The 25,573-nt window shown below is 37.5% G+C and overlaps 1 protein-coding gene across 1 annotated transcript in view; it reads left to right on the forward strand.

Annotated features, from left to right (window-relative positions):
• The first annotated feature begins 12,066 nt into the window (after positions 1-12,066).
• The window catches only part of LOC145983943 (uncharacterized), a 305,676-nt gene continuing 292,169 nt past the window's right edge, over positions 12,067-25,573 (forward strand). Inside the window, exon 1 of the mRNA XM_083117135.1 lies at positions 12,067-12,167. Coding sequence (XP_082973261.1) covers positions 12,144-12,167 — 24 coding nt within the window. The 5' untranslated portion in view covers positions 12,067-12,143. The remainder of the gene's footprint in view (positions 12,168-25,573) is intronic.

Raw genomic sequence — 25,573 nt, forward strand, 5'->3', positions numbered from 1 at the left:
CAGGCTCGGGTCTGTGTGTAGGAACAGGCAAGATATCTGCTTGGGCATAATTTTTTGAAGCCTGTACCCATCACAGCATAGCTCTGTCAGGGATAGGGACATTGAGTATGTATTATTACTGCACCTGCCCTATCTAACATGTTTCTGTGTTTCTTCAATACATTAGTCATAATCAATAAAATATTCAGAACAAACCTCTATAAGATATGACAACCTGCAACAATCTGGATGTATGAGATGTTTTATTTTCTGTATTTTTCAGGCTCTCTTGTTACAATCTTGTTTCTCTCTCCAACATTGCCATCACTATAATTCCACATGTTCTATGCTAACAACTTCAAACCTGAAAACATATCTGTAATCAATAATTAATAATTATTCTTGTCAGTAATCAATTCTAATATTTAATTTTTAATAGGTTCTTCTCATCAGTGTCCTGTCTTGTTTCACATACAGTTCCAAATCCCTACCCATCAGTGCTGCAGCCAGGCTCTGGGTCTGTGTGCAGGAAGTTTGTAGTTGAAATCTGCTTGGGTATAATTTTTTGAAGCCTGTACCTCATCACAGCATAGCTCTGTCAGAGATAGGGATATTGAGTATAAAATTATTACTGCACTATATTTTAAAACCTGCCCTATCTAACATTACTGTGTTTTTTTATAATCAATAAAATATTCAGAACAAACCTCTATAAGATATGACAACCTGCAACAATCTGGATGTATGAGATGTTTTATTTTCTGTATTTTTCAGGCTTTCTTGTTACAATCTTGTTTCTCTCTTCAACATTGCCATCACTATAATAATATCTGCCACATGTTCTATGTTAACAACTTCATAATCGATGCAAAAAAAAATAAACCTGAAAACATATCTGTAATCTAATCAATTCTAACATTTAATTTTCAATAGGCTCTTCTCCTGTCTTGTTTTACATACAGTTCCATCCCTGCTCATCAGTGCTGTAGAAATATCAGCCAGGCTCGGGGGTCTGTGTGTAGGAACAGGCAAGATATTTGTTTGAAATCTGCTTGGGTTTAATTTTCTGAAGCCTGTACCTAATAACAGAATCACAGCATAGCTCTGTCAGAGATAAGAACATTGAGTAATATCTGTAATCAACAATTAATAATTATTCTTGTCAGTAATCAATTCTAACAAGTTTAATTTTTAATAGGCTCTTCCTGTCTTGTTTTACATACAGTTCCAAATGCCCATCAGTGCTGTAGAAATATCAGCCAGGCTCGGGTCTGTGTGCAGGAAGAGGCATGATACCTGCAGTGGTACATAAATTTTTGAAATCTGCTTGGGTATAATTTTCTGAAGCCTGTACCTCATCACAGCTCTGTCAGAGATAGGGACATTGAGTATAAACTTAATTGAAAACATATCTGTAATTAATAAGTCACTAACAAGTTTAATTCTTAATAGGCTTTTCTCTGTGTTGTTTCACATGCAGTTCCATCCCTGCCCATCAGTGCTGCAGCCAGGCTCGGGGGGTCTGTATGCAGGAACAGGCATAGTTAAAATCTGCTTGGGTATAATTTTCTGAAGCCTGTACCTAATAATAACATCACAGCACAGCTCTGTCAGAGACAGGGACATTGAGTATAAACCTCTATAAGATATGACAACCTGCAACAATCTGGATGTATGAGATGTTTTATTGTTTTTATGTTTCTGTATTTTTCAGGTTCTCTCTTGTTACAATCTGATTGCCCTGCCACATGTTCTATGATTATATGCTCTAACAACTTATCTGTAATCAATAATAATTTTTCTTGTCAGTAGCTCTTCTCATCAGTGTAATAAATTTCTTGTTTTGTTTTGCATGCAGTTCCAAATCCCTACCCATCAGTGCTCAGCCAGGCTCGGGTCTGTATGTAGGAAGAGGCAAGATATTTGTTTGAAATCTGCTCTGAAGCCTATACTTAATAACAGCATCACAGCATAACTCTGTCAGAGATAGGGACATTGAGTATAAATTTAATTGAAAACATATCTGTAATCAATAAGTCAGTAATCAATTCTAACAAGTTTAATTTTCTTCTCATCAGTGTAACAAATTTCCTGTCTTGTTTCACATTTCCAAATCTCTTCACATCAGTGCTCAGCCAGGCTCGGGTCTGTATGCAGGAAGAGGCAAGATATTTGTTTGAAATCTGCTCTGAAGCCTGTACCTCATCACAGCACAGCTCTGTCAGAGATAGGGACATATATCTATAATCAATAATTCTTAATAATCAATTCTAACAAGTTTAATTTTCTTCTCATCAGTGTAACAAATTTCCTTCTTGTTTTACATGCAGTTCCAAATCCCTTCACATCAGTGCTCAGCCAGGCTCGGGTCTGTATGCAGGAAAAGGCAAGATATTTGTTTGAAATCTGCTCTGAAGCCTGTACCTCATCACAGCACAGCTCTGTCAGAGATAGGGACATTGAGTATAAATTTAATTATATTCAGAACAAACCTCTATAAGATATGACAACCTGCAACAATCTGGATGTATGAGATGTTTTGTTTCTGTATTTTTCAGGCTCTCTTGTTACAATCTTGTTTCTCTCTGCAACATTGCCATCACTATAATAATATCTGCCGCATGTTCTATCTAACAACTTCATAATCGATGCAAAAAAATAAACCTGAAAACATATCTGTAATCAATAATAATCTTGTCAGTAATTAATTCTAACTCATCAGTGTAACAAATTTTCTGTCTTGTTTCACATTTCCAAATCCCTGCCCATCAGTGCTGTAGAAATATCAGCCAGGCTCGGGTCTGTGTGCAGGAAGAGGCAAGATATTTGTTTGAAATCAGCTTGGGTATAATTTTCTGAAGCCTGTACCTAATAATAGCATCACAGCATAGCTCTGATAGAGAAGCAGCCATTATAAATATACATATAATGCAGATATTTGTGAAAACATTGACAGGCAAGACAGTGACCCTGGAGGTAAATCCAGAAGACACTGTTGCTGCTTTATAGCTGCTGCTGATAATCTGATTCTGATATTTTCCACCATTGTTCCTATATAAACGTTTCAACGTATGTATGTATGTATGTATGTATGTTTCAACATATGAAACAAGACAGAAAATTTGTTACACTGATGAGTTAGAATTAATTACTGACAAGATTATATGAAATATAATATGAGCCTGGCTCATATTTCTACAGCACTGATGGGGCAGGGATTTGGAACTGCATGTAAAACAAGACAGGAAGATCCTATTAAAAATTAAACTTGTTAGAATTGATTACTGACTTATTGATTACAGATTTTATACTCAATGTCCCTATCCTCTGACAGAGCTATGCTGTGATGAGGTACAGGCTTCAAAAAATTATACCCAAGCAGATTTCAACTATGCCTCTTCCTACATACAGACCCGAGCCTGGCTACAGCACTGCTATGCAGGGATTTGGAACTGCATAAGACAGGAAATGTGTTACACTGATGAGAATAGCCTATTGAAAATTAAACTTGTTAGAAATAATTACTGAATTATTAATTACAGATATTACTCATTGTCCCTATCTCTGACAGAGCTGTGCTGTGATTAGGTACAGGCTTCAAAACAGATTTCAAACAAATATCTTGCCTCTTCCTGCATACAGACCCGAGCTTGGCTGATATTTCTACAGCACTGATGGGGCAGGGATTTGGAACTGCATAAGACAGGAAATGTGTTACACTGATGAGAAGAGAATTAAATTACACTTGCAGCAAATATTTTTTTTACCTTGATTGCTGTCTCTGCTGAAATAATCAGGGCTGCGTGCTGCGGGTTGATGCCCAACTGCCAAATTCCTGTGCCTGAAATCACACTGAGAGTCTGGACAAAACTCTCCCACAGTTGCATATGCCATGCAAATTATTCTGCCCCAGTGCCTCAACAATACAATCATAAGTGCAATCTCTAAATTTTTGCCTTATAAAATAAATGACAAGCTCATTCAAATATATATAGTTGGAATTTGATACAAACTCTGGATTGAAATCTTCACCACTGTACAAATTCCCATTATCAGTTGTAACAAATTCAATCTTCTTATATTTAGATATCTTGTTAATAATTTTATTTGAATATTTATAATGTCTCCAATTTAAACTCTGAGATGCAATCATGGGCATCCTATACTCAAAACAATGCTCATAGCAATTGTTGAACCAATAATTGTCAAACAATTTCAACCTTAAATTATAATAGCACCTGTCTGTATAAAAATTAACAAACAATCCAACAATTCTCTTGTACTTGTTGTATACAAGCCTTTCAAACTCACTGATAAAGTTGAGATACAGGCATTGGAATGGCCTGTCACTGGCAAGCACCCACTGCATTTCAGTTTCATTCTGCACAGCAAACAGGTCATACTCGGACAGGCCAAAGAATCTAAGCTTTAAATCATCAACAAGTGACTTAGATTTTATGTATTTTGAAATACATCTTCTCTCAAAAAATCCTGTGTCAAGATTATCCATGCAATTAGATAGGATACACACTGCCTTCTATAAGTTAATTGCTTGCTGCTGCTGCTGCCTTGTATTCCTCAGAAACTGCTTATGTGCTCAGAACTTGTTGTACCTGTTAAACAAAAATAAATATTAGAATTTTGTTATGTTTATTATATAAATTTTCTTGGGGTTCAAATCAAAATTCTATGCTTAATAAAAAAATATCAGTTGGGTTCAGCAGTGTGTTTTGTATATTTAGTGTGTGTGTGTGTGTATGTGTGTTAATATTTTTTGGCTTTGGTATTTATATAACATTTCTTGGGGTTCAAATCAAAACTCTATACTTAATAAAAAATATCAGTTGGGTTCAACAATGTGCTGTGTGTGTGTGTGTGTGTGTGGGTGTGGGTGGGTGGGTGTGTGTGTGTTAATACGTTTGGCGTAGTTTTAGGTGTGGGCAAAAACAATATCAAGAGGGGCATATTTTTGACAGGTTTATGGACAACAATCTCACAGAAGTGCCTTTTGTAAGTGTAGACAAATCAATCTGAGGGGGGTCATACTTTCTCAGAAAATTCCCGAGGGCATTTTTACAAAAATCTTGGATTAGACAGGGTTCCACACTTGAGCAAAAAGCTCATATGGGCATGTTGAGCTAGTTTTAAGTGTAGGCAAATCTGCCAGAGGGGGGCTCATACTTTCTCGGGTTTATAATAGGGCCAATTACACTACTCTCTTGGTTTACATCTGCCTGCCACTATATTCACAGCTCTGTAGTCGCGAAGGAACAAAAAACCTGAGCTAGGAGATTTCGGATTGCAAAGAAGCTCACGAACACCATTAGGTTTTAACGGTTCGTCTGCAGCGTAATCTTGATACAGTGTTGCACATTCGAAACCTCCAAACGATCCCCATCGACACAAAACTCTTTCAACGATATACGAGTAAACTTAAGCAGGACGTTACTGGTCAAAACTATGATTAAAATGTTTTACAGAGTATTATCTGTGACTCTTAATATAATTTCTAAAGCATATTTATTTGTGTATATAAGGGTGGAACTTGGAAGAATTACAGAAGAACTTTTGCGTGTTATAACACAGGTTAGTGCTCGTTTTGCAAGATGTCCACAAAAATAAGCGGGCATTACAGGCCTCAAATGTCGGCATCTCCGTCAGCGCCGCCCGCCACGCTTCTCCCGATCTCTCGGCTGCAGATCGAAATGGACGCACTGTACTTATGATGGTTCTTTTCATTAATGCTTACCAATTTTTGCTATTAATCATTACTGCCATTTTTCATTTCCGTTTAAACACGAATACACGAATTAAAGTATAAAGTGTTGGCTGACGAACAGTATTCCTGCTTTTTGTCAGTAACATACTTGTAGCACAGATAAACGTATTGTAGGTGCTTATTTATCTGTGCTTGTAGTATTGTTATGGTTATTATGAGCTATTCTTCTAGCAACTTACTATAATATTTATTGTAAGTATTATGCAGTTATATTATACATAGTTCAGCAAGTTAGTGTGGTTAATATCGGCAATACGCCAGTGGTTTAATATCGTTAGTATACAATTAATATTGTGTAGAGTTAACGTTGTTATTGGATTTGCACTTTTTAGCATTCCTTGGGTGAATTCAAGTTACGTTCAGGCACAACAAGTCCCTTACTGCACCTAGTCTTGAGCAGATAGAACCTTTTCTAAATTTCATATTTAGTATGTTGTAAATGTCAAGTACTGTGCTTGTTCTGTTCTGTATTATGCTAAATTCATTCAAAATATTCTAAAAACTAAGAAACCAAAAAATGACAAGGAAATAAAATATGTACACTATCTACCAAAAAGTAATTGGGCACGTGTACAAAATGGTTGTCTGGTGGTGCGAACCCTGTTAAAACCTCGTGGAGACACCTCTTGCTGCTATAACAGCAGCCGCTCTGTCAGGCATGCTCTCGACTAGTTTGTGGAGGACGTCCATTGGAATGTGTCGCCATTCCTCTTGCAAGGTCTCACTCAGTTGGACAATGGAATTTGGCCGCATCTCTCGAGACCTCACCCGCCAGTCCAATGCCTCCCAAAGGTGTTCTATGGGATTGAGGTGAGGACTCTGTGCAAGCCAGACCAATCGGTGAACATTGTTGTCGGCATATCATTGCATAGTAGCCTCCGAAACATGCCACCTAGCATTGTCATCCTGAAAGTAACAGGGGTCCATTCCGTAAAAACGCCACAAGGTTGGGAGCATTTCATTGTCTAGTATTGTACAGTATGCCTGTGAGTTTATTGTGCCACGAACCACCACCAGTGGTCCCACTAAATGATACTAAATGATTCAAATTAGATACTAAATTAACCACCATCATAGGTGCCCAATTACTTTTTGGTAGATAGTGTATATTACCACCACAAGAACGCTGCCTCCTATTATTTTTGTTTTACAACCAATCGTGAAGAGTGTTCTTATACTACAAGTACATTTCGTAATGTTGTTTGATAGGATACGTTCACCTTCCGTCAAAGATGTAGTCAAACACATGAAGTGCATTATGCATTCATCGGTGAAGAAAGGGATGGAGGGGAGACTAATGTGCATATAAATCAGACCAAATACGCACATCGAATGTCGCATTGGCTGTTTAATGAAGGCTCTTCCCGCCCCGAATGTCCCCATTCTCTATAAAAACGCTTGGGGACTCGGTCGTGGGCTGAAGTTTTCTCTCCTTCCGCCAAAGCTGTGGTTGAGCGATGCTACCTCTGCTTTGGAGCGTCGTCATTAATCATTTCTGAAGCGCCGGTCCGGTCGCCTTGTGAATAAATCGAACCGTCGGATGTTCTTCTTTTCTCCAAATTGACGAGGGGAAGAAAACGTACCGACCTAGGGAAGGTGACAAAAGTGCACTCCCGCGAGAAATGACGCTCTTTGGTTGGAAGGAAAGGGTTGAATGCATCTTCCGTGATTCAGTAGCCGGGTCATTACACACCAGAACACTTCGATGACCTCAGAGCCAGCCTCCGTGGTGTAGTGGTTCCCGCAACGAAACCAGAGGTCCTGGGTAAGACACGGATGTTTCACTATGTCTCATCTATTCATCAGTCAGTCTTTCATCCTGATCATCTGCATTAATCTAAATAAATAGATAAAATAACAAAAATGCAAATGAACTCATTCAAAGTATTGTAGCATTTATATACATCCAAAATGTATTTATTTATTATATCCCCAGTACATGGCAACTCGATCTTGCTAAGGATTCTGGATACGAGCCCTGTCCCAAGTACAACTATTGCGCGTGTTTCTTTATCCTTTTTATCTAATCTTCTATACCACGCTAATCTAGAGTAACAGAAAATTTATATCGTGTCACATATACATATTCACAAATACAAAAAATGTAAATACCCATTATAAAAGACCAGTAGAAATATCTAATTGGTTCCAGGTACATACATAAGGTTTACATAAGGTAGCCATTATATGTGCAGGTTTCCTAGTGTAATTTTTGATGAAGGTTCTCTTAAAGTTCTGAATTTAGTGCGATTAACTATTAATTACAATAACTTCCTGTCTGTTGTACAGTATGTGACTCTGGAGTACAGATGAACAAGATTATAATAATTCTTCTCAAATGTGTATCGTAGGGATAGTATGAAAATTAATGCTATTTTACAGATAGAGCAATATATAAACAAGGTAGAAAATAATGAAAATTTTTTATTCCTGAAATTCTATAGCCAATTACGTAATTTTATGTGTAAACATTCGTCAGAAACTTATATAGAGCTTTGAAATTTTAAATATATGTTTTAGTTATAAGTCCAGTTTATGCACAGTTATGCCAATCGGGACTAGAACTACAGTTTTAAAGTGGGATCCGATCCAGCATGTGTCTCCACAGAATATCAAACCGGCACCCCTTGATTACAACGCAATATATATGGCAAGATAAAAGAAGACATAAATTCATCACAACCACATCTCTCTCTCTCTCTCTCTCTCTTTCTCCCTCTCTTTTTCTCTCTCTCCCTCTCTCTTTCTCTCTCTCCCCCTCTCTCTCTCCGTCTTCCTCTTTCCCATCGAGGCACGAAAACATCGGGAATGCCCACCCCCTTGCAAAAACTAAAGTAGTTGTATTAAGCCGAAAGAGTTATGGACATTATATGTAAATATAAGCTAAGTAGCTGAATCTCTTGTTTAATCACTAAATTATTCTGATTAAAATACTACAGTGTTAACGACTACACTATCGAAGAGCCCACCTTAACGCTGGGCTCACTTCGACACTAAGTGGGTTTCAGAGCCACATTATGCAGGGACATAGCCAGAAAGAAATCCCATCTGAGTTCACCCAGCCTGGGAATGGAACCCGGGCCTCTCGTGTGGCACTTAAACAGCCTGCTGATTAGACCACTGCAGTTTTTAAAGTACCATTATAATAATTTTTAATCGTACTCGTATTTTTGTTATTTACCGTTGCTTTCCTGCCACTTTTGGCTAATGACGACGATGAGGATTAGATGAAATTAGTGAAGGTACACTCGCAATGATCCATGCCCATACCGGGACTCGAACCTTGAAACTTTGATGGCAAGATTGAACATTTTACCCGCTTGGCCACCGAGCCCGCAAAACCATGTTTCTTCGAAGTTTTGAATCGTAAGAATGTTTCGAGTTTCTGGCTGCATTCGAAGCTCCCAAATCTGTCTGACATTCAACAAGGCACGACTATGAAAATGGAGTAGTTTGTTTGGCTTGAAAAGTGTGAGAGTTCATTATCGCAACAATTCGTGAGCATTTTTCTGAATCAGCTCAGTAACACTTACTGTTGAATAAGCAGCTTTGTTGCGACGGAGATAATGTCAATGACCTCTGAAGTTCTATCATCACCGTTACTAAGCAAACGGAGACAGCAAACAAGAGATTGGCGATTTTCAATGTAGTGTGTGACCCAGTTTTTTTTATTGTTTGCGTGATGCTTTTGTGTGAATACTACAAAAGTGCAAAAAACACTTTGTACTTCCTGTCATTATCATAAAATAGAATTTGGCACACAATGGATTTCTTGCATCGCAAACTCAATATAAGCTATCTTTAAATTTCTTGGAAATCAAATCTTAACCCTGAACAATAAGATCAGAACCCTACGCACAAATATATATTCAATGTACATTTTTATGCCCAGATAGGCTAATCGGGACTGGAGCTGTAGTTTAAATTGTGACCCCGGAACACTATGTGCCCAAAGCGAGAATCTAACGCGAAGAACTTTCATTTCAAGGCGATAGCGTTAACCACTACACCATCAGAGAGGCATAGGTACTGAACATTGATCTCGGTAGCCAGGGGCATTGAGGCGTCCCCCTCGCGAACTTGCAAGCAAAGGTCTCTAGTTCGAAATCCGGCATGGACATGGAAGTTTCATCATTCATCCTCATTGTTGTGATTGATCTTCGGAGGCAGCAAGTGACTTAAATGAAGAGAAATGCAAATGGAATATTTTCACTGAAGTGTACATAAAATTTGCACAAAATGTAATTTAAAATTAAAAGTGAATTTCACCTAGCAACCTATCATATACACGCGAATTACAGCAACCACTCGGAACACTTCTACAATCTGTCTCGGGAATCTCTGTAGCAAGCAAACAAAAACAAATTCTCTGCGCAAGTAGGACTCGAGAGGGCTCGAACCAATGAACGCGTAAGAGTGCGTAGAGCCGTTTGCAGCATCATGCACGGTTTTGCTCCGTTTACACGCTTTCCCCCTTCTCTACCGTTATGCGCGGCCTTGCTCCACAGATTCCCGAGACAGAGTGTATACTTGATAATCTGACTCATAGAAGTAAGTACAGTTACCACGTATATCCACATTTCTCGTAGTACAATATTATCTCATACAATCTACGATTGTCTATGCAAAATCATCACGGATACAGAAGCAAAATAAGCATTATCATTGCAGCCTGGTCATAAAGAGATACGAAGTTTGTTTCCCGGTACAAGCACGGTACAGTGATTCGTATACCTGTCTCGACTAGGTTATCTGTGCATAAATTGAACGTTTAAAGCTTGTTTTAGTCCAAAGACACCATCTCACTATTTCTTTCTTTCTCTCTTCCCCTCTTCCACAACACACACACACACACACACAGAGAGAGAGAGAGAGAGAGAGAGAGAGAGAGAGAGAGAGAAATTTTTAAAAAAATTCCGCTGCAAAATCTGTAGCAATCTATTCTATATGATCCATTACTCACCTATTCTTCTTTTTTCAACTTTCTGTGCATATCTATTCAACATTCTTGCACTGATTAATTGTATAAATTAGTTTTGTTTCCTCTTCTCTCATCGTTACCGAAAACCTTTCCATCTCGAATCGGAATGTTAACATAATATTCTCTCCCTGCCTGACAGAACCACAAGATTCTTCCTTTTTTCCTGAAAATAGGGATCATTACTTTTTACCATGTTTTTCGAAACCCCTACTCCACACAGATATTAATTAATTTGGGCACTTTTTTGTCTTGAACTAATGACTTTAGCTTTGCACAGCTTAATTAAACTAATGAGAATATACATTGTTTTTCGTACGGAATCATCCCATGGCAAAGGATAATTATTGCTTCAGGGGCTTTTTCATCGCTATATTATGTCAGTTTCATATTCCTTTGAGTTTCTCAAATTGTATAAGCATTTGAACACACATTAGGGCTTCTGAAAGAATATTTTTTAGCATACATCTAGAGGGAATATTTACGCATCTATAGTAAAATAAACCCAGATTTAATTAATGTTTTAAATAATTAAAGATTGACTGTTGCCAAGAAGTTATATCTTCTTGAAGGTTATGGAATAATAAATGCACAATAGCATTGGAAATTACTTCAAATCATTATTTCATTTGCTTTGAAGATGTTGGCACCGGAAAATACATTCAATGCCAGTAATTTAATTTAACATATGGCTATGAGGTTATCTTGCCCTTTGCACAGCTAAATATTTTGGATTAGTCACCCTAGTAGAACCTGGATCCTTATCTGATGTAATTATCAGTTTTCATCTTATAATATTATCGTTGTGGTTATCGAAGATATGCAGTGTGGATATTGGTGCGAAAGTTATCTTACCGAGAAGACCATACTTAAATTCAGAAACCGAAATTATATGATGCCTTTAAATATAGCGGCGCTACAACTAATATATTATTATTAATAATTAGTATTATATTAATAATAGTTCATTGTATAATTGTCATTGACAATGCTCTCATGCGGCGAGAACAGCTACAAGGGTAGTACACTCTGACGCGGGAATCTCATTGGACGAAGGCTCGACCAATGAACGCGTGAGAGGGGAAGTGAGTGCACGAATAGGAAAACGCGGCTGCAGCTACCAGCAGCGGAAACTGCTTTGTTCCGACCACTAGCTTTCTCCCCATCTCTACCGTTATGCGTAGCCTTGCTGCACAGATTCCCAACACAGAGTGTAGGAGAATCAACATTGATAAAGTGACAATTTGGGTTAATGTATGGTGACCTGTTTCATAGTTATCGAATCTCAATGCAAATCATGAAATGACACGGGCGTTTATTGCTATCTTCCAGAACGTTGGGTCGACCGCCTGCCTAGCGGAAGCTGTACAAGAGTAACCAACAGCTGGATCAAGTGATTGAGACCAGATGAGTGTAACAACAAAGTTACCTGTAAGTACTGATTTCAAATTGGCATAAAAATAATAACCTCTGTTCCTGTCCACAAATAAGGCTTACTACTTGCTTGTCAGATGTTTTAGCAGTATGCCTGTGGTCATATGTTATAGGCACAAACCTCATGAAAATTTGAGGGGAAAAAATAATTGAGTATTAAACGTTATACAATTATTGTGTTAAAAATAATAGTTGATTGCTATACCTTTTATAGTATATTTTACTACTTGAAATGTGTTATGATTCACACAAAATTACTGAGAAAATAAGAATGAATAGAAATGCAGTCTTTTCTATGTATTAGTACATCTTATCTGATTAGGTGTATGTAAAAGTCAGCCTATTGCTGTTCAGTTCCATTAACTTAGGCTACTCCGTGATATTTCAGGAAGTTCAACATGGCAGGTAAAAAGTCACTGAAGTTACATCTAATATACCCATTGTATTTACAAATATGTATTTTATGTTTAAGTAGAGGACATATATTAATTTCGAACAAATTGTCACATTATAAAAAACAACATATCTTCTTCTTATAAGGCGCTACAGCTCTTTATGGGCTTTGGCCTGCTCAATTACATCCTTCCACTCTTCTCTACTCAACACACATTTCTTCCAGTTCTGTGTCTTCAGTTTTCTTATGTCATTTCTGACATCGTCTATCCATCTGGTTTTGGGCCTTCCTTGTGATCTTGTAGCAATAGGTCTCCAATTGTAAATTTGTTTCACAATTCTTTCTTCAGGCATTCTTTCAATGTGACCCAACCAGCTCAATCTTTGTGATTTGATGAATCTTCTTATATTCTTACTCTTTATTAATATTTCAAGCTCTTCGTTTGTTTTTATTCGTCATATATTATTAGATTGTCTCGTTGGGCCATATATTTTCCTTAATATCTTTCTTTCAAATATCATTAGTTTTCGAGTTATATCTTCTTTCAGCACCCAGGTTTCACAGCCATATGTAACCACAGGTCTTATTATGGATTTATACAGCTTTAATTTTATTTTTCTGGTAACTAGTTTGGATTGGAATATCCTCTTATTCGCATAATATGCTCTGTTTCCAGCTGCAATCCTTTCTTTAATTTCTTCTTCGATTTCATTGTTTCCATTTACTATTGACCCGAGATATTTAAATGACTGTACCTGCTCTATGTGCATTGTATCTATATCCTCTTTTTGTTGTTGAATTTTTCTTCTTGTACACCTCATATATTTTGTCTTTTTTCGTTCACTATTAATCCATATTGCATTGCCTGTTGCTTTAGTTTCACTAGTGAGTCCACCATTGATTGCTTAGTTCTTGTAATAATTACTATGTCGTCTGCATATGCACCGACCTGTCTTAATCTTGTTGAAATGTTTCCTCTGATTTCCAACTTCTGAATTATTTCATCCATAACTATGCTAAATAAAATTGCTGATAATGGGTCTCCTTGTTTTACTCCTCTATTTATTGCAAATTTCTGACTAAAATCATTGTTTCCTTTTACTACTGCTCTAGTGTTTTGTAATGTCATCTTTATTAATCTTATTAGTTTGTTTGGAACATTAATTTTCTTTAGACATGTAGGAATTATATTTCTATTTACTGAGTCAAATGCTTGCATAAAATCGATAAATATGTTATGCAATTCGATATTATATTCATAACATTTTTCATATATTTGTCGCAGTATGAATATATTGTCAACTGTAGATCTATTTGGTCTAAATCCCATTTGATATTCGCCCAATTTGTTTTCTGTAATTTCGGAGATTCTATTTTGTAGAAGAATTGCAAAGATTTTGTATGCGACATTCAAAAGCGTAATTGGTCTGTAGTTATTACACTGCAACCTGTCTCCTTTTTTAAAAATTGGGCATATGATACCATGTAACCATTCTCGTGGCATTTCCTCTGTATTCCATATGTTGAGTATCAAATTATAAATTTTATTCCTTATCATATAACCTCCATGTCTAATCAGTTCTGCTGTGATATTATCTGAACCAGGTGACTTATTCATTTTTAAGGATTTTATGATTTTATTTACCTCCTCATATGTTGGTATTGGAGTTTCAGTATCATTTTCCAATTCTTCGGATATTTCATCTTCAGACGGTAAGTGTTCCCAATTTAATAATTCCTGAAAGTACTCTTTCCAACGGAGTAATACTTTTTCTTTCTCAGATATTAATCTCCAGATGCATCTTTACATAATGAAGTTCTATTTGAATGAAGTTGCATGAGTGTAGTTCCATACATGAGATGTCACAGCCTTAAAAAAAATTCTTGAATCCTTTCTTCTATGGTATTCCTCAATCTCTTTGATTCTATCATTTATCCATTCTTTTTTCTTCATTCTGCATACACTATTGGCAATTCTCCTTTTTTTCTCATATTCTTCACAATTTGCCCTTGTGTGTCTCTGTAAACATCTTTGTCGTGCAGCATTTTTCTGATTTATTACCATTTTACATTCATTATCCCACCATTCATTCCTTGGTTTTCCATCTTGCTTTTTATTACTTCAGTTGCTGTTTTCAGAATGACTTCTTTGAGTTGTTTCCAATCTTCATTTATATCTTGGGTATCAATAAAGTTTTCCAAATTTTGGCTCATTTTTTTCTATATTGTTTCAGAATTGCTTTACTATGCATATTGCTTTTATTCCATTTTATCTGTTGTCTTGGAATACTTTTTCGTACAGGTATTAATTTCTGTTTAATTACTGCCTTGACCAAAATGTGATCCGAATCACAATTCAGAACCCTCATTGTTTTTACATCCTGCACCATTTCCTTTTTATGTTCGTTTACTAAAACATGGTCAATTTGGTTGGTAGTTTTCCCATCTTGGGACACCCAGATACCTTTATGTATCTTTTTATGTTCATACTGTGTACTCATTACAGTCATATTATTTGCAATAGCATAGTTGCATACTAATTCTCCATTATTATTGGTTATCTCAGGCAATGTATGTTTACCTTTTACTTCTTTATATGCATCCTCTTTTCCTATTTTTGCATTTAAATCTCCCAACTGGACTATCAGGTCATCTCTCGGGGTTTTATCTTGCACTGCTTGTAGTTCTTCATAAAACTTATCTTTAATGTCATCATCTTTCTCTTCTGTTGGAGCATACACGTTTATAAATGTCACATTACAGAACCTTCCCTTCACTCTAAGTTTAGATATTCTTTCACTACACGGTTCAAACCCTAGTACATGTTTTACCATTTCTCTCTTTACTAGGAATCCAGTTCCGTGCTGACCCGTAGTTTCTTTACAACTGTAATACACAGAGTATTTGTCTTTCTTAATTTCTCCTTGCCCTTTCCATCTTACTTCCTGTAATGCGACTATCTGCAACTTTGTTGCTAAGACTTGGTCAGCTATTTCTTGCATTTTTCCCGGTTTTAGCATAGTCATGATATTCCATGTTCCTACACAGATTATATCTTTCTTATTCCTTTTCATATGCCTAGGTCGTTTTCCATTAATCCATCCGGCTTTCTGTAATTGAGCTCTTTTAGCGGAAGGTTATTTTTATGAGACCAGGGTGCTGGCCTAGTGCTCAACCCCCATTTCTTTGGAGGACCAGGATTTTCTGTTAGGGTTTACTCCCTTAGCTGATAACAGTCAGTTTAGGCGCTGGATACTCGCCTTCACCCTCCTCCGTCTGCTACAGCATCGGCCCGCCGAAACGAGCCGTATGATCTTTTTTGCTGCATTGCCCAGGGGTCACGCGGCTAACAGCCTTCGGGGACGTGGAGGTAGAATTTGTTGGTAGTATTGGTAGTTGTTATACCCAATGGCGTTCCTCAGTATTTACAGAGTGCTCATATCAGCATCCGAACACTCCCTGAGACCATACCAACCTTTGACCCCCAAAAACAACATATAGTAAACTGGTAATTTGTGTCAGATTTGCGTGGTCAAATTCATTGATCGTGTTTTCAGTGTCATGTGTTCTTGTGAATATACTATATCCCGGGAATCTCTGGAGCATAGCTGCCCATAGCGGCAGAGAAGAGGGGAAAGTGAGAGGGCGGAGCGAAGCAAGCATTACACGCTGTGTGAAGGCTGTGGTAACTGAGGTCGCTTCCCCCTCCACACAATCCCGTTTCCTCTAACGTGTTCATTGGTAGAGCCGTCTCGCGTCACTAGTTGCGCAGAGACTTGTTTTCGTTCGCTTGCTCCAGAGATACCAGGGACAGAGTATAGATACTATTACGGGTATGTGTAAATATGTACGTAAGAATTAGTGTATATGACAGGGATGCATTTAAATGCCTTTGATATTGCACATGTTATATTTTGGTTCTTGTGTTATTATTTTATACAATTATTATGTTCTTTGATGTCGCGTTAGATACATTTCGAATCAAATCAAATTAGAACAACTCCTGATTTACCTCAAAGTGATAAACAGAACATAAGCCCAGCTCCAAATTCAGTAATAATTTCAGACGAAGAGAATTGCTGCTTCCGAAAGTCTGATACAATCTGTGCATTATTCAAATTTCCAACAGCATTAAGCAGCTGTTGATTAGTAATGAGCATCGCTAATTACGAGAATTCTCCCAGAAGGAAGAAGCGTGGTTGCGGTGTATACATCTCGCGATCCCATCTTCAGCACTTCCTTGGAATATTCCAGGTGGAAGAAATTACGCACGAATGCGGAACATTATTTGAAATAAGTAAATCAAGAGATTTCCAAGAATGCAACTGTGTATTACGGAAAATGGTCGTAAGGGGTTTTCTCACAAACTGTAAACTTCATTCATACTGCGGGAAGGATTAAAGATGCTCAATCGAAGGGAAAAGAGAATCTGGTATGCGATCCTTCAGGGCTCTTGTCAGTTGAGTCCGGCGGTCGTTAATGTTTAATCATATCGTGACTAGCCTGGTTAATTGATATATTAAATAATTGACCTATTCAACTTTCATTGATTCGACAATCATTGAACCGATAACGAACTGAAAAAAAAATCCTTGTAGTTTTTCTAACTGAAATATTCTAATATTGCAAACGTTATTTTTACTTCATTTTATATTGATAGGTTTTTTTATTTTACTTCGCTTTTCTACCACTTTTAGCTAATTGCGAAGCTGAGGATGAATGGTGATAAGCCCCACAGAGGATTATACTAGTTGTGAGTGCAGACTCCAGGGTGTCGTTAGCCTGCAAAATGCAGTCCACTGCATACTACGTGGAAATGAGGTTCACACTTGAACCATTCAATTGATTTATATAAATTTAAAGCTTAATTGGCAGTTCTAAATCCAAACTTAAAGTGAAAAAGTCAGAATGAGCATTTGACATCTATTACAAAATACTCTTTCTCGTAATAGACAATCGAGGTGTAATTTCTAAGACTTTACACCTTATATTTAATGTACCTTACGGGAATCATGAATTCTTAGCTTATTAACCAGAAATAACTCGTATAAAGCCAATAGTAAGGACACTGTTGTGTCGTTATTAGAATACGTACGTTGCTGATGAATTTAGCTCGCTACATCTTCAGAATTTATATTTCACTCGTTTGTGGCTAATGCGTACGTTAATCAGCTTGATATGAAATATTAAATCACTCAGTAGCACGTAAGGGCTTCTAACGTAGATTTTCCCATCTTCTGAGATTCTGAAGATTAACATTTAGTCTTTCATAATTGATAATTTATAGTGAGAAGTTTGTCTTCCTGTATTTGAATTTTACTTCCTGTTTTACCTCTTTAGGCTTATCGCTGCTATGAGGATGAATGCTGATTAAATTAAGTTAAAAAAGGGGATCCTCACCAAGGACCAGCCATGCCACCGCCAGGAATCGAACACGACGTGCTTGGCCACAGAACCGATCTCTTTGTCTTCTTATTTCAAATTGTAGTCAGTGTGTGCAAATCAAACTTTGTTGAAAGTCGGTATCTTAAAGATTTAGAAAGCATGGTGAGATTAGTGGCGTTTTCTCTGTATAATATTTGCGCATGTTTCCCTATGTGTTATCATATGAAGACGTGTAAAGTATTTTCTTCTCTGTTTTGAAGAAGCAATTTTTGATCGACCGTTCCACAACAATTTGCGAAAACCAAAAACATTCAGAAATTAAGAGACCTAGCAAATGAGTTGTTACTCGAACGTTACCACCTGAAATTTTCGAGCCCCGCTTCCCACTCATTAGCGAACCACCTATGTTCAAAATATCACCTCTCGACTTGCATCGTGCTGACCTCCGTGGCGGAGTGGTTAGCACAGCGCGCTACAACAACAGAGATCCCGGGTTCGAATCCCGGCTGGGCATGGGATTTCTTTGCCAGTGTCCCTTCATCAATTTCATCCTATCATCATCATCGTGATTAGTAAAAAGTGGCAGAAAAGCAAAGTAATCAAATCAATCGACTTGATTGTCGATGAAGTCACCGTACTAATGTGTACAAAATATTAGTGTTTAGTAATAGGCTGTTTATGTTACGAAGGAAATTGTATACATGTAATCATAAAAGTTAGCCAGCACATATATTTACTGTGAAGTTACTTACAATACCCTACTTTTGTATCATTACAAAATTTGCTTATGCGTTTTCCTTTCAAGTTGCAAAGAGCTCCTCGAATCTTCCTGCGTTCCTAGACTTTTCAGTTTATCCTTGCAACTAAGAGTGGGTTGTGTATATACTACGGATGCTTCTGCAGGAAGGCTTATAAGATTTCAATAACGTGTCACAGCCTGGCATTCTTCCTGACAAGACTCCAGATCGACTCCGTACAAACTCAATTTCCGCTTCTTCGTATCTAGAGCGGAGGAACACACGCTGTCATTCGCTCAGTGGGAATCGTGTTTGTTTTCGGAGCGAGTTTTCGTTACTTTCCGTTTTTTTTTTTGTTTGTGTTAAGGAATGTGTAGCGTGATTTCGTCTTCTTCAGGAAATGTGCCGTATGTTCCTGATTTGTATGTACATGCATTAGAGAATAATATTCGTTCATATGTGAGACATATGCAAGAGAAAATGAACATCCGCAAATTTTCTTTACAGCTTTTAATTTTTCGAGGCTTTTAAGGTCGTGTGAGAACCAGAGGGACGTAACTCCGATTTATCAAATTTACAGGAAAGAGGAAATAATGTATTCTTAGGAAGATGTCCGACTCTTAAAAAAGAATCAGTAAATTGGAGATACGTGCCTCCACCTTACTGCTAACGAGCAGAAGTGGAGATAAGTCAATCTCACTCCAAATATGTTTGTATAATATTTATAATTATAACAATAACATTAATAATATATATGTATTATAATGTAAATATTGTATAATATTTGTGTAAATATACTCCTCTTCAGAGAAGTTCATTCATACAAAACTGAAAACCACATTTTTGGAGTTACATTTCTCTGGTTTTCATACAACGGAATTGTAAAGGGTCAATAATTTAGATTTATGACGCCAAACAGATTCTTATAAGCCTGAAAGGAAAACTTTGGCTTTCCCATATTTTACTTATTTTATCCAATTTTCATACACATCAAATTAATAGAGGCCATAATTTAGATTGCATAAACTTTCCTAATATGGTTTGAAATGTACTCACGAGTAAATGGACTTTCTTAGAGGCTTATTGCAAACACGTACATTTTACAATTTACACCCAACCTTGGAAAGCAACCTTGTATCGCGCGTTATAATTTGACACACACAGGATATAAATTACTTAGAAACTTAATACATTTGCAGACTCGACGAGGACTCGAACCCGACACTTTGGCATATCGTGCTATTGGTCAGAGATAATCAGGCGAAAGCCGGGCTGTCTCGGTAGGCCAATTGGAAGCCTACATCTGTGGCGGAATGGTCAGTTCAGCGCGCTACGACGCTACGGATCTTGGGTTCGAATCCTGGACAAGGCATGGATGTTTGTGTTGTTGATGTTTAGAAACTAAAAGAGCAAGAGTGATATATTGGAAAACTAGCTATAAGAGAAACATACTGGAAAGCATGAAAAGATAAGTCCGATTAATAACTGTCATATGTTTTTGAAAAGGTTGGTGGGCCAATGGCACGGCATGCCAGAGACCCATATTCGAATCGTGGTCGAGTTTGCATTTTGCACTTAAGTTTCTACGTAACTTTGTATCGTGTATTGCCTCTTGATTTTAACCGTTACATAGCGTAGTTCAGAGGTCCCATAACAACGGCAATGTCTTATGGTTGTGCATGATTGTGTCTACTTCAATGAGTTTGTTTCAGTATACGCGGTCTTAGTTGAAGATGACAACCACTGGCACAAACTATTCCAAAACTTCTTACAATCTGTCTTTAAGTGGAAGAGGGTTTGCAGTGGTCGACTCATAATCTCGCTACCGAAGGATTCGGACTTCAATTCCGGCCTGGAAATGATTGTTCCTTTATGAGTGTCCCTTCATCAGTTTCATGGAATCATCATTAATCATATTGTATGACATTCCAAGAATGCAAATGTTAAATCGGGGAGACAGTTGACGGCAAGTGACGTCAAAGATGGGTGTGTCAAAAGCTATTTTTTTTAGTAAAGTATGCACTAACGAATGCTAGCAAGAGCAATACATACAATATGAATCAACAGACCAAATAACAAGAATGGTATTTACTATAAATTCTTAAGTGTATTGTGAAGTTCACTTTAGTACAGATGTTCTAATTGGTCTAACAACTGAAATGTGCCCTTGAGTGGAATTAAACACAAGAACCCTTTTAGAAGGTTAATTGTTACCATGCTATCGTCCTGCCTTTCTTAAATATTAACTGTAATGTGTGAATTGTAACCGTTGAAACCTTATTTGATCTGCAATATTTACAGTGATGAAGAAAAATATACAAATTGGTTACTATCGTTCACAGAGAAGTGAAAGTGGCCCTTTTCAATTTTCGGATAATTACAATGAGATTCCACAGCCCTTTCCGACTTAGTGATTTACATAGGAATGAATTACTGCAAATATAATTTTGTGGACATATCAAATTATAGTTTAAAATGGAAGTTGTTCTTCGTGAATCTTGTAATTCACATAGCAATAAGATAGAAATTCTGTTTCTACAGAAAATAAGAAATTTTCTATCATAACTTTATTTAATGACAAAAATAAATAATTTGTTTATTATTTATACTTTAAATATGATTTTTTGCTTTTATAAAATAATATGTCGACTCAATCGCAAACCTATACTCATATGAGTAGTAATACAGTTTAGCAACTGTATTTATTGTTTCGCTCTGAAATACCATCTCTCTACGTTTATTGACGCAGGTGTTCTATTTCTGCTTGTTGTATTTAAACAAACATAGAACATTGATGAAGCTCTAATTAGCGAAATTTATATTTCACATGTAATTACCGGTACGTGCCCTATTTTCCCACAAATCGCTCAGTGTAGATGGTTTGTGTGGGGCGCATATTGGAATATATACAGTGGATTCTCTTTAATTCGAACTCCAATGGGATATGAAAAAAGTTTAGAATTATCCAAAATTCGAATTAACAAAAACACCTATCATTAATTATGATTTCAAGGGGAATAAACTTATGTTGGAATACCGAGTAATTAAAATTATCAAATTTCTAATTAAAAAGGGTCCACTGTGTGTGTACATATATAAAAGTGAGAAGACACTCTTATTAATTTATATATTGCAGAGTTTTGTTATATTCTCAATTACGTTTCGTATATTTCTTTATTTTACGCCACTTCTCTGAAGATAGGTTATTTGCGAGGTGAATAGGGATGATTTATTTTTAATTGACTATTTCTCTTTAAAATTATATCCGTTCTAATATAAAAGCAGGTTTGCTATTTCTTATTTCTTTAAATTCATTTTTCACCTCTTGTGTTAATTGTGATGATGAAGACGCTTGGTGATCAGATAAAATAGACGAAAAAACTTACATAATGAGGCAGTGATCTGTTCAACCTGCCAAAAAAACATTTAATGTATAGTCACGGACAGTTCTGGATTGTAACGATGGCATTTACTGTCAATGGGATCGCTACAACCCAGAAGTGTTCGTCACAGTTGTTAAACGTCCAGGAATTGTAAATAAATTCAATTCCAGTCCGGGAGAGTAAATCAATAAGCAAAATCAGGTTATGGACCGTAAAGATCCTTTTTATCATTAAGTATTTCAATTCGGTCCCGGAACTTTTTTTCCGGATCTGTTTAAATACGGTCCAAGGTCGGTATTGAAATGAAACAATACGCAAATTGGACCGAATTTACATTGTGTGAGAAAAAAAGGTTGCGGTCCTGTTATGGAACTCAATATAACCCATTAGAATTTATTGGTTCCTTGGATATTTAACAACTCTCATGTCCGTGATGGTACTATCTAAAATACTTACTATTTTGGCATGGGTGTTCCTTTCTTAGTTTCTCTTCATATTTCATTTACACATCATTCATCCTCACCGCCGCGATTAGTTTGAAGTGACAAGAGAGTTGACGCAACGTAAGAAATTACAAAATTCAATTAATTCAAGCACTTGCTCATCTTTTGTATTTTGTTTCTTAAACAAAGTTCCTGTAATCAAGGGATCGCGAGTTCGATCCCCGGTGGAGCCACATGCACAGTGGTTTGGATCTCACTTTAAACTTTAGATCCAGGCCCAATTAGCTGATCTAAGTATAAAGTGACCTTAACCTTTGCTACGTTTTACATTTTTCTCGAACCTAATTCAGTTCTTAGTCATTCTAACTACATACTAAAATATTTTGACGTGAAAGTAGATAAAATTACAAAGCGAGAGGCTCTGTTGAAATTGTTTTCACCTCAATGAAGTGTTAATTACCTACGGTAAGCTCCTTACAGTATCTTCATTGTCGTGCCATATTTCAAAAACGTCAAACATCGTTTGACGCCATCTTTATTATCATGCGTCATCGTAAACAGGTTTCACGTGCTTCTTTTCACGAAGCAACTTAATTATTTACCTCCTTTTCGCAACTAGAGAATGGGTGTCATATTTAACACGTGCCCTACCTTTCTACGTTGTTAGGAAACTATATAGAAAATAAAACATTGATCTACACTCTGTCTCTGGAATCTTTGGAGCAAGGCCTCGCATAACGGTAGAGAGGGGAGAGGAAGCGTGTGGGTGGAGCGAAGCAGTACGCGCTGCTAGTAGCTGCAGTCACTCCCCTTTTACGTGTTCATTGGTGTAGCTCTCTCGAGTCACTACTTGCGCAAAGACTTGTGTTCGTTCCTCGCTCCAAAGATTCCTGGGACAGGGTATAGGGTCAGAGTGTTTTCACAAAGTCTAGAGCTAACTGCGCAAGCCTACTCAGCGATAGTAGTGACGGCGCAGAGCAAGGAATAGGCGCTGGGTTGACATGACGTCTGCAACACGCAGGCTTGAGTTGCTGTTTTAAGTCCACTTTATGCACAGTAAGGCTAATCGGGACTGGACCTACAGTTTAAAGTGGAATCCGAACCACTTGTGCCTCCACCGGGTATCGAACCCGAGACCCCTTGACTACAAGGCAATGACGCTACCACTGCGCCATGGGGGAGGCCACAACAACACGCAGGCAATCAGACGTGGTGATTTGAAACTTGTGGTGGCCTGACTCGCTCTCAAGCAACGCTGGGGTATTTTCTGTAGCCATAGACTCAGGAAGTGCTGTAACTATACTGTATCCCGGGAATCTCCGGAGCAAGGCCACGCATAACAGCAGAGAAGGGGGAAAAGCGATTGGGCGAACCGAAGAAGTACACGCTGCTGCAAAAGGCTGGTAGCTGCAGTCGCTTTTCCCGCTTCACGCAATCCCATTTCCTCGCACGCGTTCATTGGCCGAGCCCTCTCGAGTCACTACTTGCGCAGAGACTTGTTTTCGTTCGCTTGCTCCAGACATTCCAGGGACAGAGTATTATCTAACTATGGTATAATATTGTTGAACAATAATGTGAATGTTTAGAACTCATCACCACATAAGGCATTAACGAAGAAACCTGATGATTACATTAGGTAAATTGGGGAGTTACTCGTTGAGTTTTGTGTCCGAACTGCGATATTATATCCTGTTCCAACTAACTGTGGAGCAAGGCCGCGCATAACGTCAGAGAAGCGAGGGAAATCGAGTGGCCAGAGCGAAGCTGTACTCGCTGCTGGGAAGGCAGTCTCTTTCCCCCAGTCCACGCAATTCCGTTCCTCTCACGTGTTCATTGGTGGAGCCGTCTCTCGTCACTACTTGCGCAGAGACTTGATTTCGTTTGCCTGCTCTACAGTTAGCTGGGACAAAGTATAAATGTAATATATTCATGAGGAAAATTACGTATTTCTAATAAATTATTATTTGAATTGGTTTTCTAAGTCCACTTTATGTACAGAAAGGCTAATCGGGACTGCACCTGCAGTTTAAAGTGCGATCCGAACCACTATGTGCCTTCACTAGGTATCGAACTCGGGACCTCTTGTTTACAAGACGACGACCTTACTACTACGCCATCAAGGAGGCCTCATTAATAAATGTGTAAGTTGCCTAAGCATCAATAAACTAATCTTTAGTGGGCAGTTTATGAACAACGCTCTTGCAAATTTGCTAATATTAAATTCTGTTTTAATGGAACAATACTTAGTCATTTGATCTTTAAACGTTTCCAGTACGTCCTATTTTCAATTTTATGAAACAAGAAGAATGCCAGGGCCAAATAATTGGGTCTAATTATTACTAAGAGATAAAATGAGGAGGGAACACAATTGGCTCTTATTAACTTGAAACGCAATCTATTTTAGCAGTTAGAGGTGGTCTTCACTAATTAGCTTCAATCGACAAAATTGCCGAGATAATGGGTCGAGAAAATTAAACATTTGCCGTCTTTATGAGCGCTAGAAATGTGATACAATACAGTTACAGACTTTGGGAAACTGTTATTTTCTGCATATTTTTGGAAAATATCTTTGTGTAGCCGTTCACCATGCTTCTCTCTATTTTGACTCCACGTGTTTACAGTAAAATGAAAACGTTATTGTGCGCCTTTAACGAAAGCGGAACAAAGTCTTTTATGTGTCATTTATGTTGCTCATGCACGTGTAGGTTAGCACAAAAGAGACTGAAAGTAAAAAAAAAATAATAATCGCGAAACAGCGAGCGAGAAGTGTGTGTAAAACGCACATTCAGTGGACACTCTTCAAATTGTCACCGAGCAAAATGATTGAGAACGATGTTGCTTTGGTGATTGAGGAAGCGTCGCTTGTATATATATATATATATATAATATACATACACACGCGCGAGCGCGCGCACCATTAGTTTGACTGCGACGGGTTGGTGAATGGAGGATGGACTATTGAAGAGAAACGTGAAGCAAGCAGTAGTGATCTTAGTAGAGATTTGACACCAAGCACTCAAAGAAAGGGAATAAAGAGAGAGAGCGATAAAAGAGGGGAATA

Source organism: Lepisma saccharinum, chromosome 2 (assembly GCF_977018435.1).
Source record: "Lepisma saccharinum chromosome 2, izLepSacc3.1, whole genome shotgun sequence".
Taxonomy (NCBI): Eukaryota; Metazoa; Arthropoda; class Insecta; order Zygentoma; family Lepismatidae; genus Lepisma; species Lepisma saccharinum.